This window comes from Ipomoea nil, unplaced genomic scaffold (assembly GCF_001879475.1).
Source record: "Ipomoea nil cultivar Tokyo-kokei standard unplaced genomic scaffold, Asagao_1.1 scaffold2279, whole genome shotgun sequence".
NCBI lineage: Eukaryota > Viridiplantae > Streptophyta > Magnoliopsida > Solanales > Convolvulaceae > Ipomoea > Ipomoea nil.
The window spans coordinates 235011-259421 of record NW_017618707.1 but is presented as its reverse complement, the minus strand read 5'-3'; the positions used below and the strand labels follow the sequence as shown (position 1 = coordinate 259421).

Genomic DNA, 24411 nt, shown 5'->3' with positions numbered 1-24411 from the left:
ACCTGATCCCTTCCCTATATATATGTCACCTTCATAACCGATAAATAACTGAATAAACAAATTTTTTTTAGCCTTATAACCGATAACCGACCCGCCCCATTCTTCCAAATGGCCGATCCCCAACCCCGATCCAACAGAACATCTGGGAGGATGTAAATCATGATAACTCAACTATGAGACTCAATCCTTAGTCATTCTTCCAAACTTTCACTTCTATGACCAGTTGCTCATGCGAGTATTCTAATCTAATATCATGGGTTTAATTGTTGTTGAACAATTTTTTTTTCCCCTTGTCTTTAATATCTTTCCAGCTATATTCATAAATTTATTCACGAAATGCAAATGAATAAAGTAATCAAAATATGTAATCACGGAGCTAGATTCCGATGATCCGATCCCTACATCTATCCAGTCAAACGTAAAGGAAGAGCAAGGATTGACGTGCACGAGGGAGAGAGAGAGAGATTCTTATATAAACACTGACAACGCAGGCAAATTATACACAAACATCTCTCGTCTCATCTTACGTAAATCATGGCGATTAGATTCATAGGAATGATGTTGTTTTTAGCTCTAAGTTTACTTCTTCTAGAAACCATTGGAGTCCTGGGAGATATAGGCACAGCCACGTCTTACAATCCCCCCTACACACGTAAGTTTAAAAAAATATTTTTTCTTCTCCCAATAATAATTTACTTTTGTTGTTCATTATTATATATATATATGATTGACTATATATGCAGCTACAAGATGCAATGGTAATCGAGAAGACCAATTTCCTGCGGGAAACCTGTTCGTGTCCGTAAGTGAGGGCCTGTGGGATAACGGCGCCGCCTGCGGCCGCCGCTATAGGCTGAGTTGTTTGAGTGGTAACAACAGACCGTGTAAGGGAGATACTATTGACGTTAAGGTGGTGGATTTTTGTGGCAAGAGGCCTTGCCCATCAACTATTGTATTATCTAAAGATGCCTTTGCACAAATCTCACATTCTCCTCAAGCCAAAATCAACATTGAATATATCCAGTATGTTTTCTTATCTCTTTTTAGAATTCCTTGAAAAAATAATTAGTTCAAATCAAATGATATATTCTGTCTTTAACTAAAATTCATTTCATTCATCATGAGCAAAGAGTAGTTATTGCTTATACCTAAGTTATAATTAGATGGAATGATTTAAGCAAGCTAAGGGTAAGCGTATGCTGAATTACAATATCAACACTATTAGGACTCTATATTCTTGGCACACTAGAATCTCTTCTCCCTCTCTCTATATCAGTGTTGTAAAAATATGCCTTGGCAGCTGTCTAGGCGCTAGGCTCCCCTAGGCCGAGGCAATTTTAGTCCTATGCGGCTTTTAGTCGGCTACCGACTAAGTGGTCGACTCGACCGAGTCCGCCTAACTCGACCGAGTCGTTGCCCAACTCGGCCAAGTTGGCGTTCAACTCGGTCAAGTGTTTTTTTTGTTTGCTAGGCTACTCCTCTTCTATATTTCTCCAGCCATGTACTCAACTAACCATCTAACATATGCCGTTGAATAGTTGAGGAATTATAACATTCTAACAACTCCTAGTGTTGAGTGGGAAAAATAGAAACGATATACTCGGATTACTCAGCTGCCTAGGCGCTAGGCGACCTCCGGGCGCCCGACTGCTAACGCCTTCTGCAACATTGCTCTATATTATTGAACATATATCCTTTACCATTCTTATCATGACTAGGGCTCTTTGTATCCTTATAAATAAATTTCAACTTTATATATAATGAATGATCAATAATAAGATCATGTCCACTATTTTTCTCATCGGGTATCAGTAGACCAAACGATACATGACTACAAACCCTACAAAAAGAAAAAAGCAAATAAACCACCGTTGCCGCCACCGCCACCCACGCCGATCGACGACACCACCTCTTCTTCTCCCATCATCTCCACTATTGCCTATCAACCCTATCCCTGATAAATACCCTACAAACAGCCTATCACTTCTTGTTGAAGCTGACCAACTAATTAGTTTGGATGAATATAATCTTTATCTATTCAAAGGCCTCTGCCCTGAGTACCGCACGATGATCTCCTCATTGACCACTAAAGAACTTGTAACAATTTATCAACTCAAGGACTGCCATTTTGTTCCTCACAAAAGTAACATCAAAGGAAATACAAGTAAACTACATATCTACAAAAAAGACAAAAAGATCAACTGACACACATCTTCATCAAATCACTAACCACAACAAGGTTAAATGATCTAAAAGACAAGTTCAATGTTCTCTCTAGAGAACATTAAGCTGAGGGGCGTATTAGGGCTCTGCATGTATTCTAGACACACTAGAATTCCTTCTCCTCTCCCTACATTATTGAGAATATATCCTTTACCATTCCTGTCATGATGGAGGCTCTCAGTATCCTTATAAATATATCTCTTCCTGTACTTTATATATAATGAATGATCAATCAGAAGATCATTCACAGAACTATTGTTCTCATCAACACCACTTCGTCTTATGCATGAAAATTAAAAAAGAAAAGATTATGCTTATTTAATTTCTTACCCACAAAAAGAGAAATTCCATCGCCCCTGGAACCTCTACATTGATATTTAACTAGATGACTAAATTTGGAACAAATCAATAGTCAATAGACCATTTATGATCTAATTGAAAGTTATGGATGAAAATTAGTAAATGTCAATAATCAATAAACTATTTATCGTCCAATTAAAAGTCAGGGATACAAATTGATAAATGTCAATATATAGTCAAGAGGTCATTCTTGAAAGTAACTCTGAATTTTAATTCGAACAATAGGAATAATATCTAACAATATAATTGATAAAATAATACTCTATATCACATACTTGACCTCTAGAACCCTAATAAAACGGGTTTGAATACTTGATAGTGAGTTTGAAATAGGTTTGGATAATAGTGAAATCTCTATGACCTTGTCTACCGTGCCACAAACACGAAGACCCAGCCAGGCAAGACCAACTAATAATGTTCTTATTAATTACGGTTATTACACCGATTTTATAGCCCAATTAATAATAATTATCCCTTGCCTTCATTCCAAATTTAGACAAAACCTTATCTTAAATCACAGTAGTCACAACTTTATAAATCATTACACCATTACTCTCAAGTTAGGTGGTTCGAGATTTGTTTTGTTGTCCCAACACTTCCGTCATTTGTCACAAATTAATTTCATACTAGTACAATTTGGTATCTAATTTAATCAAGTTAATTTTCACACAATTAACAAGACTATATCAACCAAATTTTCCAACTAGCTGAATCAAGCTTATATAATCGTACTAAGAATATTATTTTAAATATTCAATACACTTGAGCTTTGACGCTCACGATTATATAGCAATCTCAATTTTGACAAATTGACTATACTTGAAATCTAGAACTGAAGTCCTTTACGAGATTTCAACATGCAACACATTTGTTACATACCATTATGGCCGTTAAGCCATTCAAGCATTTTCCGTGGAATTGCTTCTTGAAGTCCTTTCTGTCCAAAGGCAACAAATGGATACCAAATTCCACTTGAAAGGCTTCGCTCACGATCATTCCTTCGTCAACTTGACTTAGGACGATCCCGGAATCCACCATTTTGTATTCAAGTAATCGGCTAATGACAAACATTTTTTACTTAGCGTCATCACTCTTATACTTCACGTCCAAAGATTTCCACAACGAGTCACAAACCATTTTAAAGCATATTTTAGGCGTAGGAAAACCAAATATTTCCAAATCCTCAATATGCTAATGGTTTGAGTGTTAGGCTCATATTCCTTTCCACTAGGAACCATGTCGGTCAAGAACCATGACATGCCGAGAATCACTAGGTTGATCAACACTTTAAGTTGCCGACATTCGAAATTCAACTTCTTGAATTTTCATGGTCTTTCAACCAATCCACAAGGTACCGTCCCATGTACCTTCATCGTAGGGATATACCCTTTGATGCCACCACCGGTCTCCGAACCAAAGTTCATCGGGGTTTCGGAATGTGCAACAACGTTGCCGATCCGACCATTTGAATGTGCAGCACGAGCAACTTTCATGGTTCCACCACTCGTGGAATCCATCGACTTTATTCACCAAAAATTAATCGGTTTTAAGATTGTTGGATATTGGTGAATAAATCGATACACAATATATATATATATATATATATATATATATATATATATATATATATATATATATATATATATATATATATATATATATATATATATATATATATATATATATATATATATATACCCAAAAATGAAATTTAATTTGTAGAAAATTAATTACAACCAATTTTGGTACAAAACCAAAATTACATATATATACGAAGTATATATATTAACAAAATAGAGATTTATTTTATCAAAAATAATTCCACCACAACTAGTACGAAACTAGTACAAAGGATTTAATCCTTACGAGATTAATCCCACCACTTCGTCCAAAACCAAGAACAAAAGTCAAGAAAGGGTTTCTAACCTGAGGTTTTAACCCAACGAGAAGAAAGAAGAAGCAGAAATCCGAGTTGTGTGTACACACACTCTCCTTAAAATCGATTCGCCACCCCCGAGGGTGCTAGGAGCGTTGTGGCGTTAGTCTCCCAGGATAAAACGGACTACGACTTTAGCGTCCGAGCACTCAAACCCAAAGTCCGGCGAAGAAGAACACAAGCTAGCTGGAGCACTCCAATGTTTTACGGAAAATGTTGGTAGAATTTCTTTCGTATCAAAAGAGAGTTGAGAGTTGAGTGGAAAGGAAAACCAAAAGATTTTGATGAGTTTCAAAATTTGAATTAAAACAACAATCTGCCACACCAAGCTATTTGTAGGGAAAAGGAAATTAAAAGCACAATAATAGCACATAAACCAACATTAATCTAATTTAATAATTGAATAATAATGTTTGAAACGGTTGTACTTGTTACCGAAATAATATCAACGGTCATGAACTTAATATCCGATTAATTCGTACCGACCATAACAACCCACTTCAAAATACCTGAGTGACCGAGAAACCCGTACAAATCCAAAAATTTAACAAATTAGGACCAAAAACCACACCCAAGTGATCCGCAAGCACCGAAACGGTGCAGCACGAATCAATGCATATAGCATTGACTCGTACGAAAAGCACCAACTCGTGTTGTGAGCATGAAAGGAGCTCATCACACGAAAGGAGCTCAATTTCCAAAAGCACGGGTTTGTGCTTAAATCCCAAATCATAACCTTAATTAAGCAAACAAAGCTTAATCACTTAAGCTTAATTAAACTTACTTTCTTGCATACTTCGTGTACAACGAATCAAAGCTTAATAACGAATTGCTAATCTAATTAGTAATTAGTTTGAGATTTTGACTTCTCTCAAATAGGTTCACTTTGAAAATCAATTTCACATTCACCTATTACCCATTTTGAGCGTACATTATATTAAATTCTTCGTCTCACTACGAAGAACCTGAATCCGCTTTGACCCAACTCAAATCAAAAGTGGATCCTACATATATTTGTACCACAAAATAGTCACTCAAAATGCCATTTAATGCATTAACTGCGATCTTTTTTTTTTTTTTCATCCCTTATTTTTCATTTCATTGTTCAAAAGTGGATAAGTAAAAAGGTAATGAGTTTTGTAATTATTAAAGGATTTAATTCCAATAGTAGGATAACAAAAGTAGCCAAACAAACATATGCTAATGAGTATCAAAGTGTATATTAGGGTGCAGAAGTCTCAAACTAAACACACCCTAAATTCTCTCTCACTCACTTACTCACTATTGGCAAATTATACCGTGGACCATGGTTCACATTGTAATGTTAATCATAAATAAATGTTCATTTTTAATATGTTAAAAGTTTATTATTTGTGTACCAAAGGCTCATTATTTGGTATTATTAAATAATGAAATTTCAAAATTGAAAATTCAATGTATTAAAAATGAACATTTAGTATATTAAAAATATACTTTATGCTAGTGGTTCAACTTATAAGTTGGACCATGAACTATGGTATAATGGTTGCTCACACCTCACCCCCTCCCCCTCCGATCCCCAAATATATGTTTAGCAATCTAGTTAATTTTGAATTTTTGAACCTAATTAACCCTTAACCAAAATTTCTCAAAACCTTGAACCAATTAACTTGGCTTAGTAACCTAATTAACTGAATTAAAATTCGGTTTTGTTTACCATTTTTTTTTGTTGGGGGGGGGGGGGGGGGGTGAAAGGGTGATCTCTAATAACTTGGATAAAGTACACACACAAAAAACAAAAAAAAAAAAAAAAAAAGAAAAAAGAAAAAAGAAGAAGATAATATTATAATATGTACTCATAGTAGTGGATAGGTAAATTATTTAGTGATTTCAATTAGGCTAGTCGTTATCAAACTGTCAGTGATCCTTATCGATATTTTGGTCAGGTTTAATTAAAATTCTTGCCCCTAATCCTAAAATTCGGATTATCTCACGGGTTAAACTAAAATTTTCGACATTTTTAAATTAATATTTTAATTAAACTTTCAATTTTAATAAATTGATTACACTAACAAATATATTACTGCATTATGTAATTTCTGACCACCTGAAAGTGATCTTATATCCAGTTGAAAGTAAAAAGTGGTCGGAAATAGCAACAAAAATTTTTCTGGATACCAAAATTGGTCGGAACAAGACTTTCAACTTGATTTATGATAATTTTCAGGTGGTCGCAAATTTTATAATTTCTAGCAGTGATAAACTTATATATCATTCAATCAATCTAAATCTCCATTTTAAAATTCGAACTAAAATAATTTATATATTTAAACTATACTAAAATAAATATAATACAATTTGTAGTTTTCATTATTTTTTTTTAAAAAAATATTTTTGTGATAAATTTATTAATATATTTATTATAATTTATTTAAAAATTTAATTTAATAAAAAAAAAACTAAAAATGAACTTACATTTAAAACTCAATGTATTTTTTTTGTTTTTGTTTTTGTTTATTTTTTGTTTTTTGTTTTTGTTTTTTTTTTTGTTTTTTGTTTTTTTTTTTTGTTTTTGTTTTTGTTTTTTTTTTTGTTTTTTTTTGTTTTTTTTTGTTTTTTTTTTTTGTTTTCCTTCACTTGTGAAACAAAGAATAGCATTAAGTGGCTCGAGCTATTGGGTTAGTCCATTCGGGGGTTGAGCTTATCAGTTTTGGGCTTATAGGGATACAATTTTTCGGTCTTATTGTGCAAGCCTATCGATATCGGACTAAGATTGACATTCCTTGATAGTGTGAATAATGGTGGTGATTGGAAGATAAGTAAATAGGGATGGTGATAGGGTAGGTAGGTGGTTATAGAAACATAGATTATATTATAGAAAATGTTATGCCCGGGAACACAAGAAAAAACTGTTTTTCAACTTAATTGTTTATTTAACACGTTAAATTAAGTTGTTAGTTGTTATATGAAGAATTATAACACATTTTCTTAAAGCACTTTATATATGTATGAACCCTTAAAACTCTATATATAAATTTTTAGGTTTTTTATTTTTATTTATTTATTTATTTATTTTTGATTTGCTTTGCAGGATATAGGAAGCTGAGAGAACAAATATGTTGGAGTATACGTGTCATTAAATTATATACTCATGGCTGAGTAACATTACATTCTCTTTCAAAATTTTCTTTAATATTATTCACCTAGCATTGTTTGATTAAATATTTGTGTATATATTTAATTATTAAGTGAATTTATTTTTTAACTCATGGTGAGATAATTGGTCATTTCGTGAGTGAGCAATGAAGATACTTTTGGCTGCCAAAAATGGGTCAGTTAGATGTAGATCCTACTTTAACTTAGGCCATGGTTATAAATGAGGTTATCTCTTGGGCTAAGGAGTGTGATTGGCAGAAGTTGGTGATCTACTCGACTGTCAAGTAGTTTGCAAGATGTTGGAGGATTTTTTACCGAACTATTATTATATTGGATGCATTCTCCGTGATTGTTATAATCTGAAACGACATTTTGTTAATGTGTCGTTCTATTATGTTTCTAGATCAGCGAATACGTTTGCTCATGCATTAGCTAGAGCGGCGACTTCTCAGTCTGGTCCTGGTTCTTGATTTTTATCCTTTCATGATTATATTCAGCATTTACGTTTGAGTGATTAATATATCACACTTTTCTTGGTTTACGAATTGTAATTTATTACCACATCAAAAGGAAATCATTATGAGGTAATTAAATTTAGGAAAGAAAATTAATATTTTTCTTTTGAGATATTTCTCTCATATGTTGATTGAATATTCAAATTAAAAAATCGAAAATAACAAAAGTCTCAAGATAATTAGATTGAAATTGTCAGTTATGGTGCAAAAAGAAAGAAAGAGTTTCCCTTAATCAACATTTGTTTATTAAAGAATGAGGATAACACTATATGCTCATATAAAATGAGATTCAAATTTAGTTTATAAACATCTTGGACCCGTTGACTAACGTAAATTGTTTTCTGTTTTCTAACTTTTTCAGTTGTCATTATCTATTTTCTGTTTAGAAAACTTAGCTTGTTTACTAACACTTATATATATATATATATATATATATATATATATATATATATTAATATTAACGTTATAAAATTAACACAGGTTTCATTTCAAGTGATTTTTGGACCTTAATTATATTTAAAATATTCTAAAATACATTTGAATGACATGTATATAAATATATATAATCTTTACTTTGAATTCTAATATAGTCGGTGTTTGAGGAATGGTTAGCGGAGTCTACCACTAGGGTATTTACCCTATTGGGTAGTAGTAAGTAGAAACATATCCTGGCTATTATGACTAGTTACTACCCATTGGGAGTGTGCACACTTAAGATATTAATTAGTTCTGTTCCACGTAAATGAGATTTTTGCGTAGTGTTCAGTAGAATGATTACTGTTCACTAGGACTTATTAAATAAGACCCTGCCCATTATATACATTATTTACATTATCAAAATTAAAATTAAACTCTATAGGGCTTATTAAATAAAACCCTGCCCATTATATACATTATTTACATTATCAAAATTAAAATTAAACTCTATACCAAGTTTTATATTTTGATTGAACTCAATTTATTATTGGTTTGGATATTTTTAGTTATGTTATATCGTAATACAAGTTTGATCCGAATATCAGATATTGAAATTTCACATATATTACTATATTAAAATTCAAAGTAAAGATTTTATATATATATATATATATATATATATATATATATATATATATATATATATATATATATATATATGTGTCATTTAAATGTATTTTAGAATATTTTAAATATAAGGTCCAAAAATCACTTGATTAAATTTGTGTTAATTTTATAACAATAATCTAAAAGAAATTGAAAATATAAGTGTTAGTAAACAAATTTTCTAAATAGAAAACAGAGAATGAAAACTGAAAAAAATTTAAAAATAGAAAACAATTTCCGTGAGTAAACGGGTCCTTAATAAACTTTCACATGCATTTTAATTTGTTAAAAAAAAAGTTTTTAAAAAAATTCTAACTACCCTAGGGCTGCTAAGTTGCTAGAAGACACGATATTTCAAATTTCAAATTTAATTATATTCTCATCTGCAATTCGTGATACCTTTCCGAAAGATGGAAGGGATAAAAGGGATTCCAATTTGATAATAGAATCATTTCGTTCATGCAAAGGGAGCTTGCTTATCTTTGAGGCTTTGACCAAATGCAAGCTAAGTTTATGAGATCCAATACATGTCCACATGATTCTCATTCCACTCCATCTTTTATCACTTACTTTTCGTGAATGATTCAATTAAAAATACAAGACTAACAAGTATACTTTTAAAGAATAAAACTGTTGTCATATATTTTGATTTTGATAATTAAAAAGAATGAAATTAATAAAAACTATGATAATTTTTTCTAGATAAATTAAAATATCACCATGTTAGTAGAACCAACAAGTAGAATACAAAGTAGAAATACATGTAGAAACTTATTACCATGGATCTGTGTATAACATCACAATTTTTTTTTTTTTAATACACTAGCATTAGTTAATAATTAATTAGTTGATAATAATTTTTAACATTGAAATTTACTTTATAATAAATCATGAGTTTAATTTGGTCCGTTTAATTGGTTTTCTTCTATCCCTAATTGTATTGAACGTTTGATTTAATAAAGTTACTTCAGTTGGTTTTAAAAATAAAAAATAAAAAATCATGAGTTTTTTTTGAAAGCAACCAATGTGGTTATATATTTAGATAAAAGCTGAAATAGAGTCTGGTGGGACAGTGTCCCAGTACATAGCCGTAGCATGTTCAAAAGCAGTAGAAGCTAAAGTGTGAGCTAAGTAATTCTGCGATCTAGGAATAAAAATAATTGAGTAGGCATCAAACGCCAATATGTAAGTTTTCCAACCATCAATAGCATAACCAGTATATGATCGGGGCGGAGCATCTGATGAGGATAGGTAGTACTGAAGTGTATGGCAGTTTGTATATAGTTGAATAGACTATTCTCCACGAGCCCATAACCATGATAGCGCCTCTTTGACCGCGAATGCTTCGGCCATAAGTGGGGAAAAACAGCTCGGTAGGGGGGCGCTGAAGGCCGAGACATAGCCACCATCGGCGTCGAGTATGACCGCTCCAACGGTGGTCAAGTTCGTGGCGTGACGGTAACCGGCATCGACATAGAATCTCTGCCGTTGCGTTATAGTGGTAGACGCCGAAACAGTAACTGGTAGCAAGGGGGCAGTGTCGGCTCGGCGGTGGTGGCAACAGCCGTTCCTTTGGCAGTGGTGGCAACAGCTATTCCGTCGGCCGCGGTGTAGTGTACTCGCCGCCATGCCTGCAGTGTGGCCGTCGCCGTGACAATTAATTTCATGGGCAATGGTAGATAGGCATCCCATACCGCTCCTTTCCGTGCACTCTAAATATGATATAGAATTGCAGTTGCGTACATAATTCCATTAGTGTCTAGAACATTCAAGATTACACTAAACCATTCATGGAAAACATTTGTTACAACTTACAATATTGGGGAGTGGAAGGTTAGACTGAGCCCATATGGAACTTGCATAGCCACATGATATCAATGAGTGCATAGTGTCCTCATGAATGATTCCACACATGACACAAATCGGATCAACATCTACCCTCTTTATAAGCAAATTGTTGTTAGTGGTGAGGATATCACTTCTAGCTCTCCATAGAAATGTCTTCCACTTAGGGGGATTTTTGGTTTCCATAGGGTAAACCATTTATAAAGTCCCATTATTATTATCATCATAATTTCTAATAATGAGCCTGTAGCCATTTTTCACCGAGTAGCAACCATTAGGGTCCCCATGCCAGTACCATGTATCATCGTAGTCCGGAGAGACGGGTATCTTCAATATTCTAGGCACATCACTTGGTTGGAAAATATCAGAGATAATATGGTGGTCTCATGTACTAGTATCCTGATCAATTAGATCTATCACCTTAGCTCCTGACAGTTGCGATGACATCTCTGTATGAATCATAGGATCTAGATCATCCTGGAGCCAGGGATGTTCCCAGATTAAGGTAGAATTTCCATTCCCAACACGCCGTCTCACCACTATATACTAAATCCTTAGCTACCATAATACTGCGCCAACAGAAACTGAGGTTATTTCCTAAACATGCTTCAGAGAAAGGCTGTTTAGGATAATATCTTGCTTTATATACCCGAGACACCAATGAGTCAGTGTTTGTTAGCCATCGCCATGCATGTTTGCCTAGCATTGCCAAATTAAATGCTTTGAGATCTTTAAATCCCAGACCCCATACTTCTTAGGGACACACAATTTATCACATGCTTTCCAGTGAATGCTCCGGTTAGTTCCTGATCCCCACCAATAACGATTCATCGTTCTCTCGATAGCTGTGCAAACAGATACAGGTAGCAAAAAAACACTCATTGAGAAGGTAGGCATAGACTGAGCCACACTTTTCAATAAGACTTATTTACCAGTCTGCGATAAAAGCTTCTTGTTCCATGATCCAATCCCCTGCCTAATTTTATCCTCAATGTAAGCAAATGCTGCTTTTTTATTTCTCCCAACAAAAGAGGTCAATCTCAAATATTTCCCAAAATTAGGGGCCCGGGCGACCCCTAAAATCTGTGTCACCTCCTCCATGTCTTCCTCACATGTATTTTTGTTGTAGCATATGCTAGACTTATGATAGTTAACCACCTGCCCAGACAAACTCTCATACACAGATAAACAATTTTTAATCTCATTAGCCTCTTGCACATTAGCCTTAAATAATAATAAACTGTCATCAGCAAGAAATAAATGAGAGATCAGGGGAGCACCCCTAGCGACTCTGCACCCATTTATTAAACCACTACTCTGTGCCTGCTGTAGCAACAAAGAAAGTCCTTCTGCACAAATGATAAAGAGATAGGGGATAGTGGATCACCCTGCCTTAAGCCATGAGTGGGTATTATCGGGTTGCTGTGGGAGCCATTAATAAAAAAAACTACATGACACAGTAGTTACACATAGCATAATGAGTTCCACCAATTTTTCATCAAACCCAAGGGCCAAAAGCATTCCTTGTAAAAAAGGTCATTCCATACGGTTATAGGCCTTAGCCATATCCAACTTGAGAGCCCCCCCAGCCAACAATCCCACACTGTTTCCTATTCAAATAGTGTCCAACCTCCGTAGCTATTAGAATATTGTCTGTGATAAGTCTATCAGGGACAAAAGCACTCTGTGAGTCAGATATAATATCTTTCATCATAGGCTTCATTCTGTGGGTAATCATTTTAGCCATAACTCTACAGACCACATTACTCAAAGCTATAGGTCTAAGATTAGATACAAGCTCAGATGTGTTTTGCTTTGGGATTAGCACAACATCCGTATCATTCAACCCAGAAGGAAAAGTACTCGTATTTAGGCAGTTTACTATAAACTCTGAAACATCCCCTCCCACTACATCCCAAAAGTGTTGATAAAACCCCGGATTCATTCCATCCGGGCCAAGTGCCTTATCAAGGAACATAAAAAAGAAAAAAAAAAAAAAAAAAAAAAAAGAGCATCTTTAACCTCACTTATCTCAAAGGGCCGGAGTAGCGCCTCATTCTGAGTTCGGGTTACTCGTGGGGTAATGTTATCAAATAAACTATCCCCACTCACAAGATTACTAGAGCAAAATATCTTATCAAATTATTCCATAATGATGCCTTTCATAGCTTCTCCCTCAGTCCAATCCCCACAATCATTCATAAGTCTAGATAAAGTATTCTTTCTTTTACGATGAGAAACATACCTATGATACAATTTTGTATTTGCGTCAGCATCCTTAAGCCAATGTTGCTTGGCTCTCTACCTCCAATATGCATCCTCCTGGGTTTCCATGCCGCTGAGGACCTCCTCCAAGCGTTGGAGTTCAGCTAATGAAGCTGAATCAGTGCGCCCTCTCAGGTGTAACATGCTCTTTTTGAAGGCTCATAGTCTGTTCACCGAACTTATGATATCGATCACCGCCCCATTGCGACAAGCGATTGCCACAATACATAATACAATCCTGCAGGCCCATATTCCTTCCGTCCTCCCAAGACTTCTCCACCACATCCATGTACCCCTCATCATAAAGCCATGCCATCTCAAAGCGGAACCTTCTCCTTCCTACTCCTCCCTTTCCAATTGGGTCATGAATTCCCAAATAGAGGGCTGAATGATCAGACGTTCTAGTCAAAAAATTAGACACCCTCGCCCCTGTCACAATTCCGCAACTAGTTATTCGTTGCCTATACCTTATCCAACCTTTCTTCAATCCACCTGTGTGTGCCTTTTCCTTTTTCCCATGTAAACTGATATCCGTCCATAGGTAATTGGGATAGTCCATATTGTTCAATAACCTCTCCAAAACCACGAAGGAGGCTATCTGGGTGCGGGTTTCCCTCTCTTCTCGTACTGGAACAGAAGATCGTTAAAATCGCCCACCATAACCCATGGTAGATAAGATCGTAGTGCTAGCGATTTTAGCAAATCCCACGCTTCATTACGCCTATTGCACTCAGGGAATCCATAATAACAAGTCATCCGCCAGTTTGGCAAACCAGTCATACTTATTTCTACATCAATATGATTCCTTGAAAAGCTCATTAGTCTTACAGTATTAATTTTTCTCCATAGTAAAGCCAATCCACCACTCAACCCAATGCAATCAACATAGAATAGACCATCAAAACCGAGCGAAACATGAATACGTTCTGCATGTGTTCGCCCCACTTTAGTCTCCATCAGGAAAACAAACTCAGACTTCTTCCAGGACACCATGTCCACAAGTTCACGAACTGTTCGTGGATTACCCAAGCCACGACAGTTCCAGCTCAATGTACTCATTGGGTCGGGCGGGTCTGGGAACCAAGACCCGCCATCTACAAGTTTTTTGAACCACCATTCACCGTCTGACCTCCAATCGGCGAGCCAACCCTGCCGGTACTGCCAGTTGCCGCCCGTCGGCGTTTGGACGAAGCCACCACCCCTTCCTCCTAATCGTGTTGCGGCTGTGCCATGCGGACGTCTCCCTGGTTATCATCCGAGGAGTGCCCTCTTCCATCATACTCGGTTGCACCGGCTGCTGCCATACAGTATCCGTCGGCGGTAATAGCCACGAAGTGCCCACCGACCTCGGTCCTCTAGATTGCCCCGCTCTCATCCAGGCACTGTACGGGTAAAATTCCGGTTTGATACCCGAAACCCTAGCCTTCACACAGAACTTATCAAGATGCCCTAGCATACCACAATAGAAGCAAAAGTTATGGAGTCGCTCGTACTTCATATTCACCCAGCCCCAGGACTTATCTCGCCGTATTAGTTTCATACGCCGCTTCAGTGGTTTCTCAACCGGAACTGAAACATGTACGTGGTAGAAGGTCTTCCATGGTCCTCCAACTTGGTGGTCGTCACACCGAATGAATGATCCCACAAAATTACCAACTGCTCAAGAACCACATTAGATGTATATCCCATGGGCAGATCATACACCTATATCCACATATCAACGGTATCCAATTTTACTTCCCCCGGAAGAAACCCATCACAGACCTGTCGACGGACTAGTGTATGGTTATCAAAGGACCAAGGCCTCTCTTCTAATACCCGCACCATATCCGTCTCGTGATAGAAGGCGGAGAGAAACAAGTTAGAGTGCAACTCCGTTACCCGCATCCCCATCACCGGTTGCCAAACCGATGCTAAAACCTGCCGCATATACTCTATCTTAATCAACTTCGCCGTCAAGAAGCGGCCTATGACAGAATATACTACCGCCTCATCGCCCGGTGTCGACCGGAAGTTGTCGTCGGCCTGAACACCTTCCTCCTCGTCTTCGAGAGCCATGTCAGCCCAGCGTTCGGACAACGCCTCTACTCCTCCATCACGCTGCTGCGAAGACACACCTGCCATGTCGTCGTTGCTCGGAAAATTCGAAGATCACGGGAAACCCTATAAGGGAGATAGCGAGAGAGAAACCCTAATTAGGGAGAGAAAATTGTGTTTTAGAAATTTTAATAAAAATTATATATTCATGAGAAAAATTGTGTTTTAGAAATTTTAATAATACTGGTGAACTTATTGCATTTCGTAATATTTTAAAGCTTCAAGAATCGGTGAATTTATTGAGAAAGTAGTTGTTGCGTTGGGTTTTAATAATCCATTGCTTTATAAACAAACGATGATTACTTCTTTCGTTATAGTTGAAAATTACTTCTTCGTTATAGCCATTACACAATGCAGAGTTGTAAAATTCTAGAGTTGCACAATCAGGTATTACAAAATTCACAATTGTAAAATTCAAAAAATGAGCATTTATGTATTGCCATATTGGCCATGTTTGGTAAATAGTTGTTCGCTAATAGCTGAATGAGTTAATTAGAGGGTATAACTTGTTGATAACATTAGTTGATTGTAGAAAGGTATTTGGTAAATTAACTGTTAGCTGATAACTGATAGTTGTTTGGTATAATTTCTTTTTTCAAAAAGCTAATTGAAAAAGTTGATTTTGACAACTTTTTGAATTTTAGCATTTTAGAGTTACAAAAAGTTAATTAACCAAACACTTATATTGAGTTTTTAACCAAGTCAAACCATTAATAGTTGTCAAATAAATCAAAATTGGCTGATAAGCTAACTATTTTACCAAACAGGGCCATTATAAGATGCACAATCATAATTATAAAAGTAAGTATAGAAATACATATTTTCCAGATGCACAATCACTTATTTATGAATGTACAATCAAATATTAATAAATGCACAATAGGTAATTTGCATGTTCACACGAGAGATGTGGTTCTCATTTAATGCTGCTCTTATACGTGTGTGTGTGTGTCAAAATTCTATGTTCCTTCTGGAAGAGGTAAGTTTTTATGTACACGGTACATACAGGTATGAGAGTATGAGAGAGAGAGAGAAAATGGTTCCTATATAAACACAGACAACGTATGCAGGCAAATTATAGGCAAAGATCGCTCGTCTCTTCCTTATAATATATATTATTTGCTACCTCGTACATACCTCAATCAATAATATGGCAATTAGATTCATAGGAACAATAATGTTGTTTATAGCTCTAAGCTTACTTCTTCAACAAACCAGCGTAGTCCTGGGAGACATAGGCACCGCAACATCTTACAATCCTCCCTACACACGTAAGTCAAAAAAAAAAATTTTCTTTTAATTTTGTTATATATATATATATATATATATATATATATATATATATATATATATATATATATATATATATGATTCATTTACGTACTATATATATGCAGCTACGAGGTGCAACGGAAATAGACAAGACCAATTTCCGGCTGGGAATCTGTTCGTGGCGGTGAGTGAGGGGTTGTGGGATAACGGTGCCGCCTGCGGCCGCCGCTATAGGCTAAGTTGTTTGAGCGGTAACAATAGGCCTTGTAAGGGGGATACAATCGACGTTAAGGTGGTAGATTTTTGTGCCAATAGGCCTTGCCCATCAACTATTGTATTGTCTAAAGATGCCTTTGCACAAATCTCACATTCTCCTCATGCCAAGATCAACATCGAGTATATTCAGTAAGTTTTTGAATTGTCTCTTTTTCAAATTTCAAAATCTTTCAGATAAATGCATTATTTGATTAAATATTATTTATTACATTAGAATTTTTTTTTTTCGAGTGACGATGGAAATTCGCAGTCACGAGTGTGCATTGAATAAACATCTCTAGTGCCTAGTTGTTACTCTGTAATAGGTGAGTCACTATCTAAGATGTGCACTGGGTAAATTCTGCTCCTGTGTAATAGCCCACTAATCACACAAATGAGGTAAACTATACATAGAAGAGCTGTATAATTAATAGATGATACTAAGAATGTGTTAACAAAAATCAAACTCGTGACCTTTAAATATGATAATCATGCTCCACCTACTTGGCCATCTCTTTCGAGACTTAAAAAATAATTATTACTTCTACCTTAAGGTATAATTAGATTGAATATAATGGTAAGCGTAGGCTAAAAGCTAGTATGATATCAGTATGTATTACGCCATATTACGCATGAAAATTAGAAAGGAAATAATGATGCACATTGCTTGTAAACTAAAACTGTTAATACCACGTTGATATGATGAGTTTCTAATTTCTAATTAATAGGGTGTATGCATATAAGTTTAAATAATTAAGTTTGCATGTCATCAACCTAATAAAGTTTTCAAAATATATCCAAAAAAAAAAGTTACATGCAAACTATGGTTGTACGTATGTTTGGCAATTGCATGGCATAAAAGTGTTTGGTGATCCTTATTATACATATATATATATATATATATATATATATATATATATATATATATAGAAGGGATCAGGTGCATTTGAGGCTTCCCATGCGGTTGTGCGGGTGGACGCACGTTAAACATTAATCTGACGCACTTATAGTACACAACACACGCACATTAAGCACACAAAAAAAACACCTTCAGAACACAGCCTCACGCATGTTAAGTACAAGTCTCACGCATGTTAAGTACAAGTCTCACGCATGTTAAGCACAAGCCTCACGCATGTTAAGCACAAAAACACACGCACCTTAAGTTTTAAAAAAACTCACATTAAGTACACTCTCACGCACCTTAAGTTTTAAAAAAACTCACATTAAGTACACTCTCACGCACATTAAGCACAAAACTCACGCACATTAAGCATAAAACTCATGCACTTTAAAGTTTCAACAACAACTCACATTAAGTATACACTCACGCACATTAAGCACAAAACTCACGCACATTACGCACAAGACTCATGCACATTAAGTATAAAACTCACGCACATTAAGCATTACACACTCACGCACATTAAGCACAAATCTCACACACATTAAGCACAAATCTCACACACATTAAGCATAAGACTATATATAGAATTAAGTTTCAGTGCGAGTGACTGTTTCCCGTGCGACTATGCGGTGTGTAATGTGCGTGAGGTTTGCACTTAAGGTGTGTGAGACTTGTGCTTAAGGTGCATGTGTTTTGTACTTAAGGTGCGTGGGTGTGTACTTAATGTGAGTAGTTGTTGAAACTTAAGTGCATGAGTTTGTGCTTAAGGTGCGTGAGTTTTGTACTTAAGGTGCGTGAGTCTTGAGCTTAAGGTGCATGTGTCTTGTGCTTAAGGTGCGTGAGTTTGTGCTGAGTAGTTGTTGAAACATAAGATGCTTGTGTTTTGTGCTTAAGGTGTGTGTGAGTTTTGTGCTTAAGGTGCGTGAGGGTTGTGCTTAAGATGCGTGCGTTTTGTGCTTAAGGTGCGTGCATTTTGTGCTTAAGGTGCGTGAGTTTTGTGCTTAAGGTACGTGGGTTTGTGTTCTTAAGGTGTTTTGTTTGTGTGCTTAATGTACGTGTGTTGTGTACTTAAAGTGCATCAGTTTAATGCTTAATGTGCGTCTAACCGCACGGGAAGCCCTCTCCCACACCTAATCCCTTCCATATATATATATATATATATATATATATATATATTTTCAAGATGTGGTAGCTAGTTGTTCTATATATGTTTTCTCAAACATTTTCAACTAAAAAAATTCTAAGCTCACACCACTGGGGTTCGAACCTATGATCAAACACTTGCAAGTGATATGACAAGTCTTTTATCATTTTAAATGGATGGTCATATGATCGTATCTCGATACTACTTTAAAAGTTTGGTGGTATTCAATTACTCTTTAAAAGTCTACCAGTATCACTATTAAAATAGGATTTCTGTAGATTTTTCTTTCACAAATATAAATAGTTGATATTCAACCCTCCAACTCCAAACTTTTCAACATTCTTTACAGACTTTTTTTCTTTATCGACAAACTTTTCATCTATTCTAGTCAAATTTTACGGTACATTTCAAAACTTTCATAAATCCTTATATATTTTTTATTTTTATCTTTTTATTTTCGCACATATCTATAAAAAAAAATCTATCATAGCCAAAAAAACTTGTTGCGAATAGCAACAACGTAACATGCTGCTATTCGCAACAGTACAGATCAAATTAGATTAAGGGTGTGTTTGGTTCGCACATGGGAATCGGAATCGGAATGAGTATCAAATACTCGGTAATTGTAATGGATTTTGGTGAAAGTATTAACATGTTTGGTAGTATGGTGGAATGAGAGTGGTTACCAATAGTAGTGTTTGAGAATGAATAGGGGAATAAAACACTTATTTTATTTGGGTATGGATTTTGCAATTGATGGGGTATTTGAAACACATAGTAGTGTTCTCAAAACCTATCAACCAAAAAATAACAATCACTTTCATACCCATTTCTATAGGCAAAACCCATCAACCAAACACACCCTAAATTCTACTAACAAGATTATGAATATTTTACTTCATACTTTTTCATTCTAGAAAATTTTTATAATTATATTAATCATAATTAGTTGTTTCATTTGTTTGTGAAATATTTTTATTGGTTATATCATTTAGTGAAAATTAATTGATATTTTTTTTTTAATGTATAATACACTTTATTTTTGTGTCAATCAATTTTATTTTTATGTTTTGCAATGTAATAATTTATTTATGATTTATAAAAAAATTATTATATATTATAAAAGTTTTTGTAAGAAAGTTATATGAAATATTTGTAAAGGTGTATTAAATTTAGAGTTTTAGGGTGTAGGCAAGTTTTCTAGAAGGAGCCACATTTTCTAGAAATCTATCGCTCCTTCGGAAGAAGAGTATGGCTACTAGGAGTGCGATCTGTCCAAGAAGTTCAAATCACCATCTCATTCAAACATTGACACTCTCGAATCTCTATGAAATCCCTAAAATTATATCTCCTCTGATCTTTGTACTACTTGAAGAAGATAACATTATTGGTGATGAATTTTCTTCCATACTAATAAATTTTGTTGGGGAAAATTAGTTAGGGCCGGGTTTGGAGAAGAAGAAGTTGAGATTGGGTTTCTTGGAATAAAAGACGAAGAAGAAGAAAAAAGAACAACTAGTCTTGATCAGAATTGTTATATTTTGACTTAAAATAAAAGAACAACATGAATGGACAATTTTACATTTCATTTACACGGCCCAAACATAGCAAAGTAATGGAAGGATCAGTGATGAATTTAAATATTTAGGACTAAACGTTGCAAAATCACAATACTCAGATGATCATAAATGGTATTAACTCTTACAATATTTATAAAACTATCTACACATTTTTCCCTTACTTTCAGCAACCCTTAACTGTTATCTACTATACTAATAAGAGCCCAAGAGAGTTAGGCCTATAATGGGTAGAAAAAATTATTAATTATCAATAAATTAATTAAAAGAAATATTTTCATTAGTTATATTGTCTTTATTTTTCTCAAATGTAAAAATTTTTACATTCAAATTCATCAATTGATTATATTCACTACATTATCTATTATCTTTTTTGTGCACTATTTTTCTAATTAAATATCAAAGTTATAATACAAAATAATGCTATATATTTATTTACCAAGTATTTTATTAATACCATGAAAAAATTAAAAAAATATAATTAATAAAGCCAACCATATTAACTACTTGAGAGATTTTGTGACAAAGAGTATTCAAATCACACAACAAATTGAAGTGAGAACTACCTCGCAATGTCCTTGTTTGACAATCAGCGATTAGCGTTAGCGGATTATACTAGCGGATTTGACCAGCGAATTTATTCAATTATTAACATTGGGTAGAAAAAATGACCGTCAAATTATTAAATCAAATGAATGGTTCATATTGTTCAGGTTTTAATTTTTTTCTTTTAATATTTTCTAATTTATCCTTAATTATATGATTATCCATTTAACTTTTCCATTAATTCACCGTTAGTCTAATTCTAATATTAAAGTCTAATATAGAATTATAATTACACCATTAATCTAATTCTAATATTAAAGTCTTAATAGAACTTAACCACAAATCCTAATGTCGGAATCTCCTCAAACAATATTATTATATATTTAATATTTTATGCCCTAATTTTTATTTGTTCTCCCTTATGTCCCGTATTTGGTTTCAACTATACCTATACAATTATTTTATTGACAATTATAATCAATCTTGACTATATTATCTTGCATTTGTAAACTTAGAATTACCTATTTAACTCGCACGGGCTTAGCTCAATGGTTTAGTGGGTAGTATTTGGGAGAAGAGACCAAGGTTTGAACCTCGGCGGCGGCAGTGCGGGAATTATGTCCAAAGTGGGCAGATTCCTTGTGCGTATCAGCATTTGGCCCTGTCTGCTGAACCATTAAGTCACCGTGATTTACAACTTCCCACAATGCTCTGTCGGGTCGGAGTGTGGGGGGGCCTTGGGGTTGGGACTCAACCTTTGGGAGAAGAATTACCTATTTAAATACGCAAATTCAACCTTCAATTATCTATGCATGAACAATTTCAATATACTGCCTTAATATACTTTAAAGTACTTATTTAACAAAAAAGCATTGGGCATTATCCCAATCGCGCAATGCGCGTAAAAAACTAGTGTATCCAAAAGAATTGATCAGGTCACTTCTTACTTTTTACTTGGGAACATGTTGCATCTTATCCCCTAGGATTTAAGCAGAAAAGGAGTAATTTTGTGTGTGATAATTTTTTTTTTTTAATTTGTATGTTTAAAATATATAATTAATCTCCATTTATTGAATTGAGAGTGTTGTAACGACAGTTTAAAACTAGTTGAATTCGGTGTATATGTATAAAGATTTTTTTTTTTTTAGTTTCTTTTTTGATATTTTGATTTGCTTTGCAGGATATAAGAATTGAAGTTGTGAGAAATATGTAAGAGTGTGTACAATTAATTTGTATACTCATGGAAGTCGTTTGAATTTAGCTTGATTTGTATATTATTAGATATATATCATACATGTAACTAGTTGCATTTAAATTATTTTTTTTAAAGAGGAACAATTGTATTTGTATATGTATGTTATGATTAAAAAAAAAAAAAAGTCTTATATAAAATTGAATGAAAAACTATATATTTTATACCTCAACTTAAAAGTTCCAAAGTATTAGTGACATTTTGCTTTTATACAGACTAGTAATTCATCCGTACAATGCACCACATATATTATATATTTGTAAATATTAAAAATAATTAAGCTAAAATTTATACTATTTATAAATATTAAATAAGAACATTAATATATAATAAAAAATGAAGTATACAATTATAATTTGTAAATTTGTTGACAAATAGATTTAGGATTTGTTACAAACAACTTCATGATGGATTTAACAATCAAAGGATATCATCACTGTGCTAAATAGATTTTTCAATAACTTGCCTCAAAATCTAATCAATGTAATTTCTACTATCTTAGACAATTCTAATATATAGCAAGCATCATGATAGCTATTATATTGATCATCTTTAATTTAACCCTCTTTATATCTCCATGACATATAGTTGTAATATATATGTCCATCACATTTAACTGCATGATACTTAATATGTATATAGAAAAACATATTACAGAATTAAATTAAATATATAGGCATTTGACTATTATATATAGTAGTTTTATTTATTCGTATTTTTTTGAATGTTTATTTATTCGTATTTAAGTATACAAAATGTTGTTGTCCCTAGAAAGCTATAATTTTTGCCAAACAAAGCTTTATCACTCTAGAATCAAGAAAAGCTCCAAGAAAATATGCCATCGCTGATCTTGGTCGGGAGGTCACCGGAAGAACATGACCTCCGGGAACGAAGCACGAAAAAGTCTAAACACAGTCTGGAGCAATCTATAGTTGAGCCGCCCTCTCCAATGATTGATGTAGTTCACGAAACTCCAATGGAGATGCCGATTTCTTGACACCGCAATCTAGAGATTCAACTCCCGCCACGTTTGACAATCTGGTCCGTGAAGACAACACTAAAGGAGGTTCTCACTTGGCTCAAAGGTCGTGAGGTGTGATAAGCAGTAGATGATGATGTTATTAGCGCCCTATTATGGCGGCATCAATTATAATAGCTTGTATATATAACTTGTATATATACTTGGGTATCCCCTTCCCTTAAATCTTAAATAAAAAAAAAAAAAGTATACAAAATGTTGGTCAATAATTTTTTGATCATAAAAATTATTTCACTATATGTTAAAATGATTCTGGTGTTATATATAACTCATTACATCAATATAAACAAATATAATGAAATATCTTAATGCACCAAAAGAATGCCCATAACCATGGCCGGATTTTAGGCTGTGCAAGCTGGGTTACCGCACAGGGCCCCCAATTTTAGAGGGGCCCCAAATTTTATAGGTCCAATATTTAATTTTTATCTAGCTAGTTTAGAAATAAAAATTAAGAGTTTTCAATTAAACTTAAAAAGTTCTATGAAGAGATGGTAAAAATGTGTATTTATTGTATTTTAACTTGGAGGTCAAAGGTTCGAAACTTGCATGTATTGATTTTAAAAATTGTGATTTTGGTAGGGCCACATTTATTTACCAGAACAGGGCCACCAAAATTTAAAATACGGCCCTGCCCATAACATATTGCAATGGACCAAAAGAATGGCCCTAACATATGTAGAAGTTCAAAAACACAAATTTATCTAAATAAAAGCATGAATTTCCACTTCCTCAATAAAGTAAAAGAAAACTAAATAATAAACTTTTTAAGTATAAGAATCTTAACTGATGTATGTGTAGTCAAACATTTTGTATAGATTAATTAAAATTGCTAAGAAGTACATTTCTGTAGCTACTTTCTTTCTTTTTGTGTCACTTCAAATTTGGATATCAAAACATCGTATTTATTAGATTTTTTTTTCCTTTTCCTCACAAGTATGAACATATGAATTAAATCCA

At 34.2% G+C, this 24411-nt stretch overlaps 2 protein-coding genes across 2 annotated transcripts; both read left to right on the top strand.

Annotated features, from left to right (window-relative positions):
* Positions 1-490: 490 nt before the first annotated feature.
* LOC109150323 (EG45-like domain containing protein 2) lies at positions 491-8194 on the top strand. The gene is made up of 3 exons (XM_019298218.1): positions 491-652; positions 744-1023; positions 7590-8194. Exons 1-3 carry the CDS (start codon positions 535-537, stop codon positions 7594-7596), a joined length of 405 nt encoding a protein of 134 aa, XP_019153763.1. The 5' UTR covers positions 491-534; the 3' UTR covers positions 7597-8194.
* An 8317-nt stretch (positions 8195-16511) lies between these two features.
* Positions 16512-22487, top strand: LOC109150322 (EG45-like domain containing protein). Its single transcript, XM_019298217.1, has 3 exons — positions 16512-16730; positions 16857-17136; positions 22341-22487. Exons 1-3 carry the CDS (start codon positions 16610-16612, stop codon positions 22345-22347), a joined length of 408 nt encoding a protein of 135 aa, XP_019153762.1. The 5' UTR covers positions 16512-16609; the 3' UTR covers positions 22348-22487.
* Positions 22488-24411: the final 1924 nt, after the last annotated feature.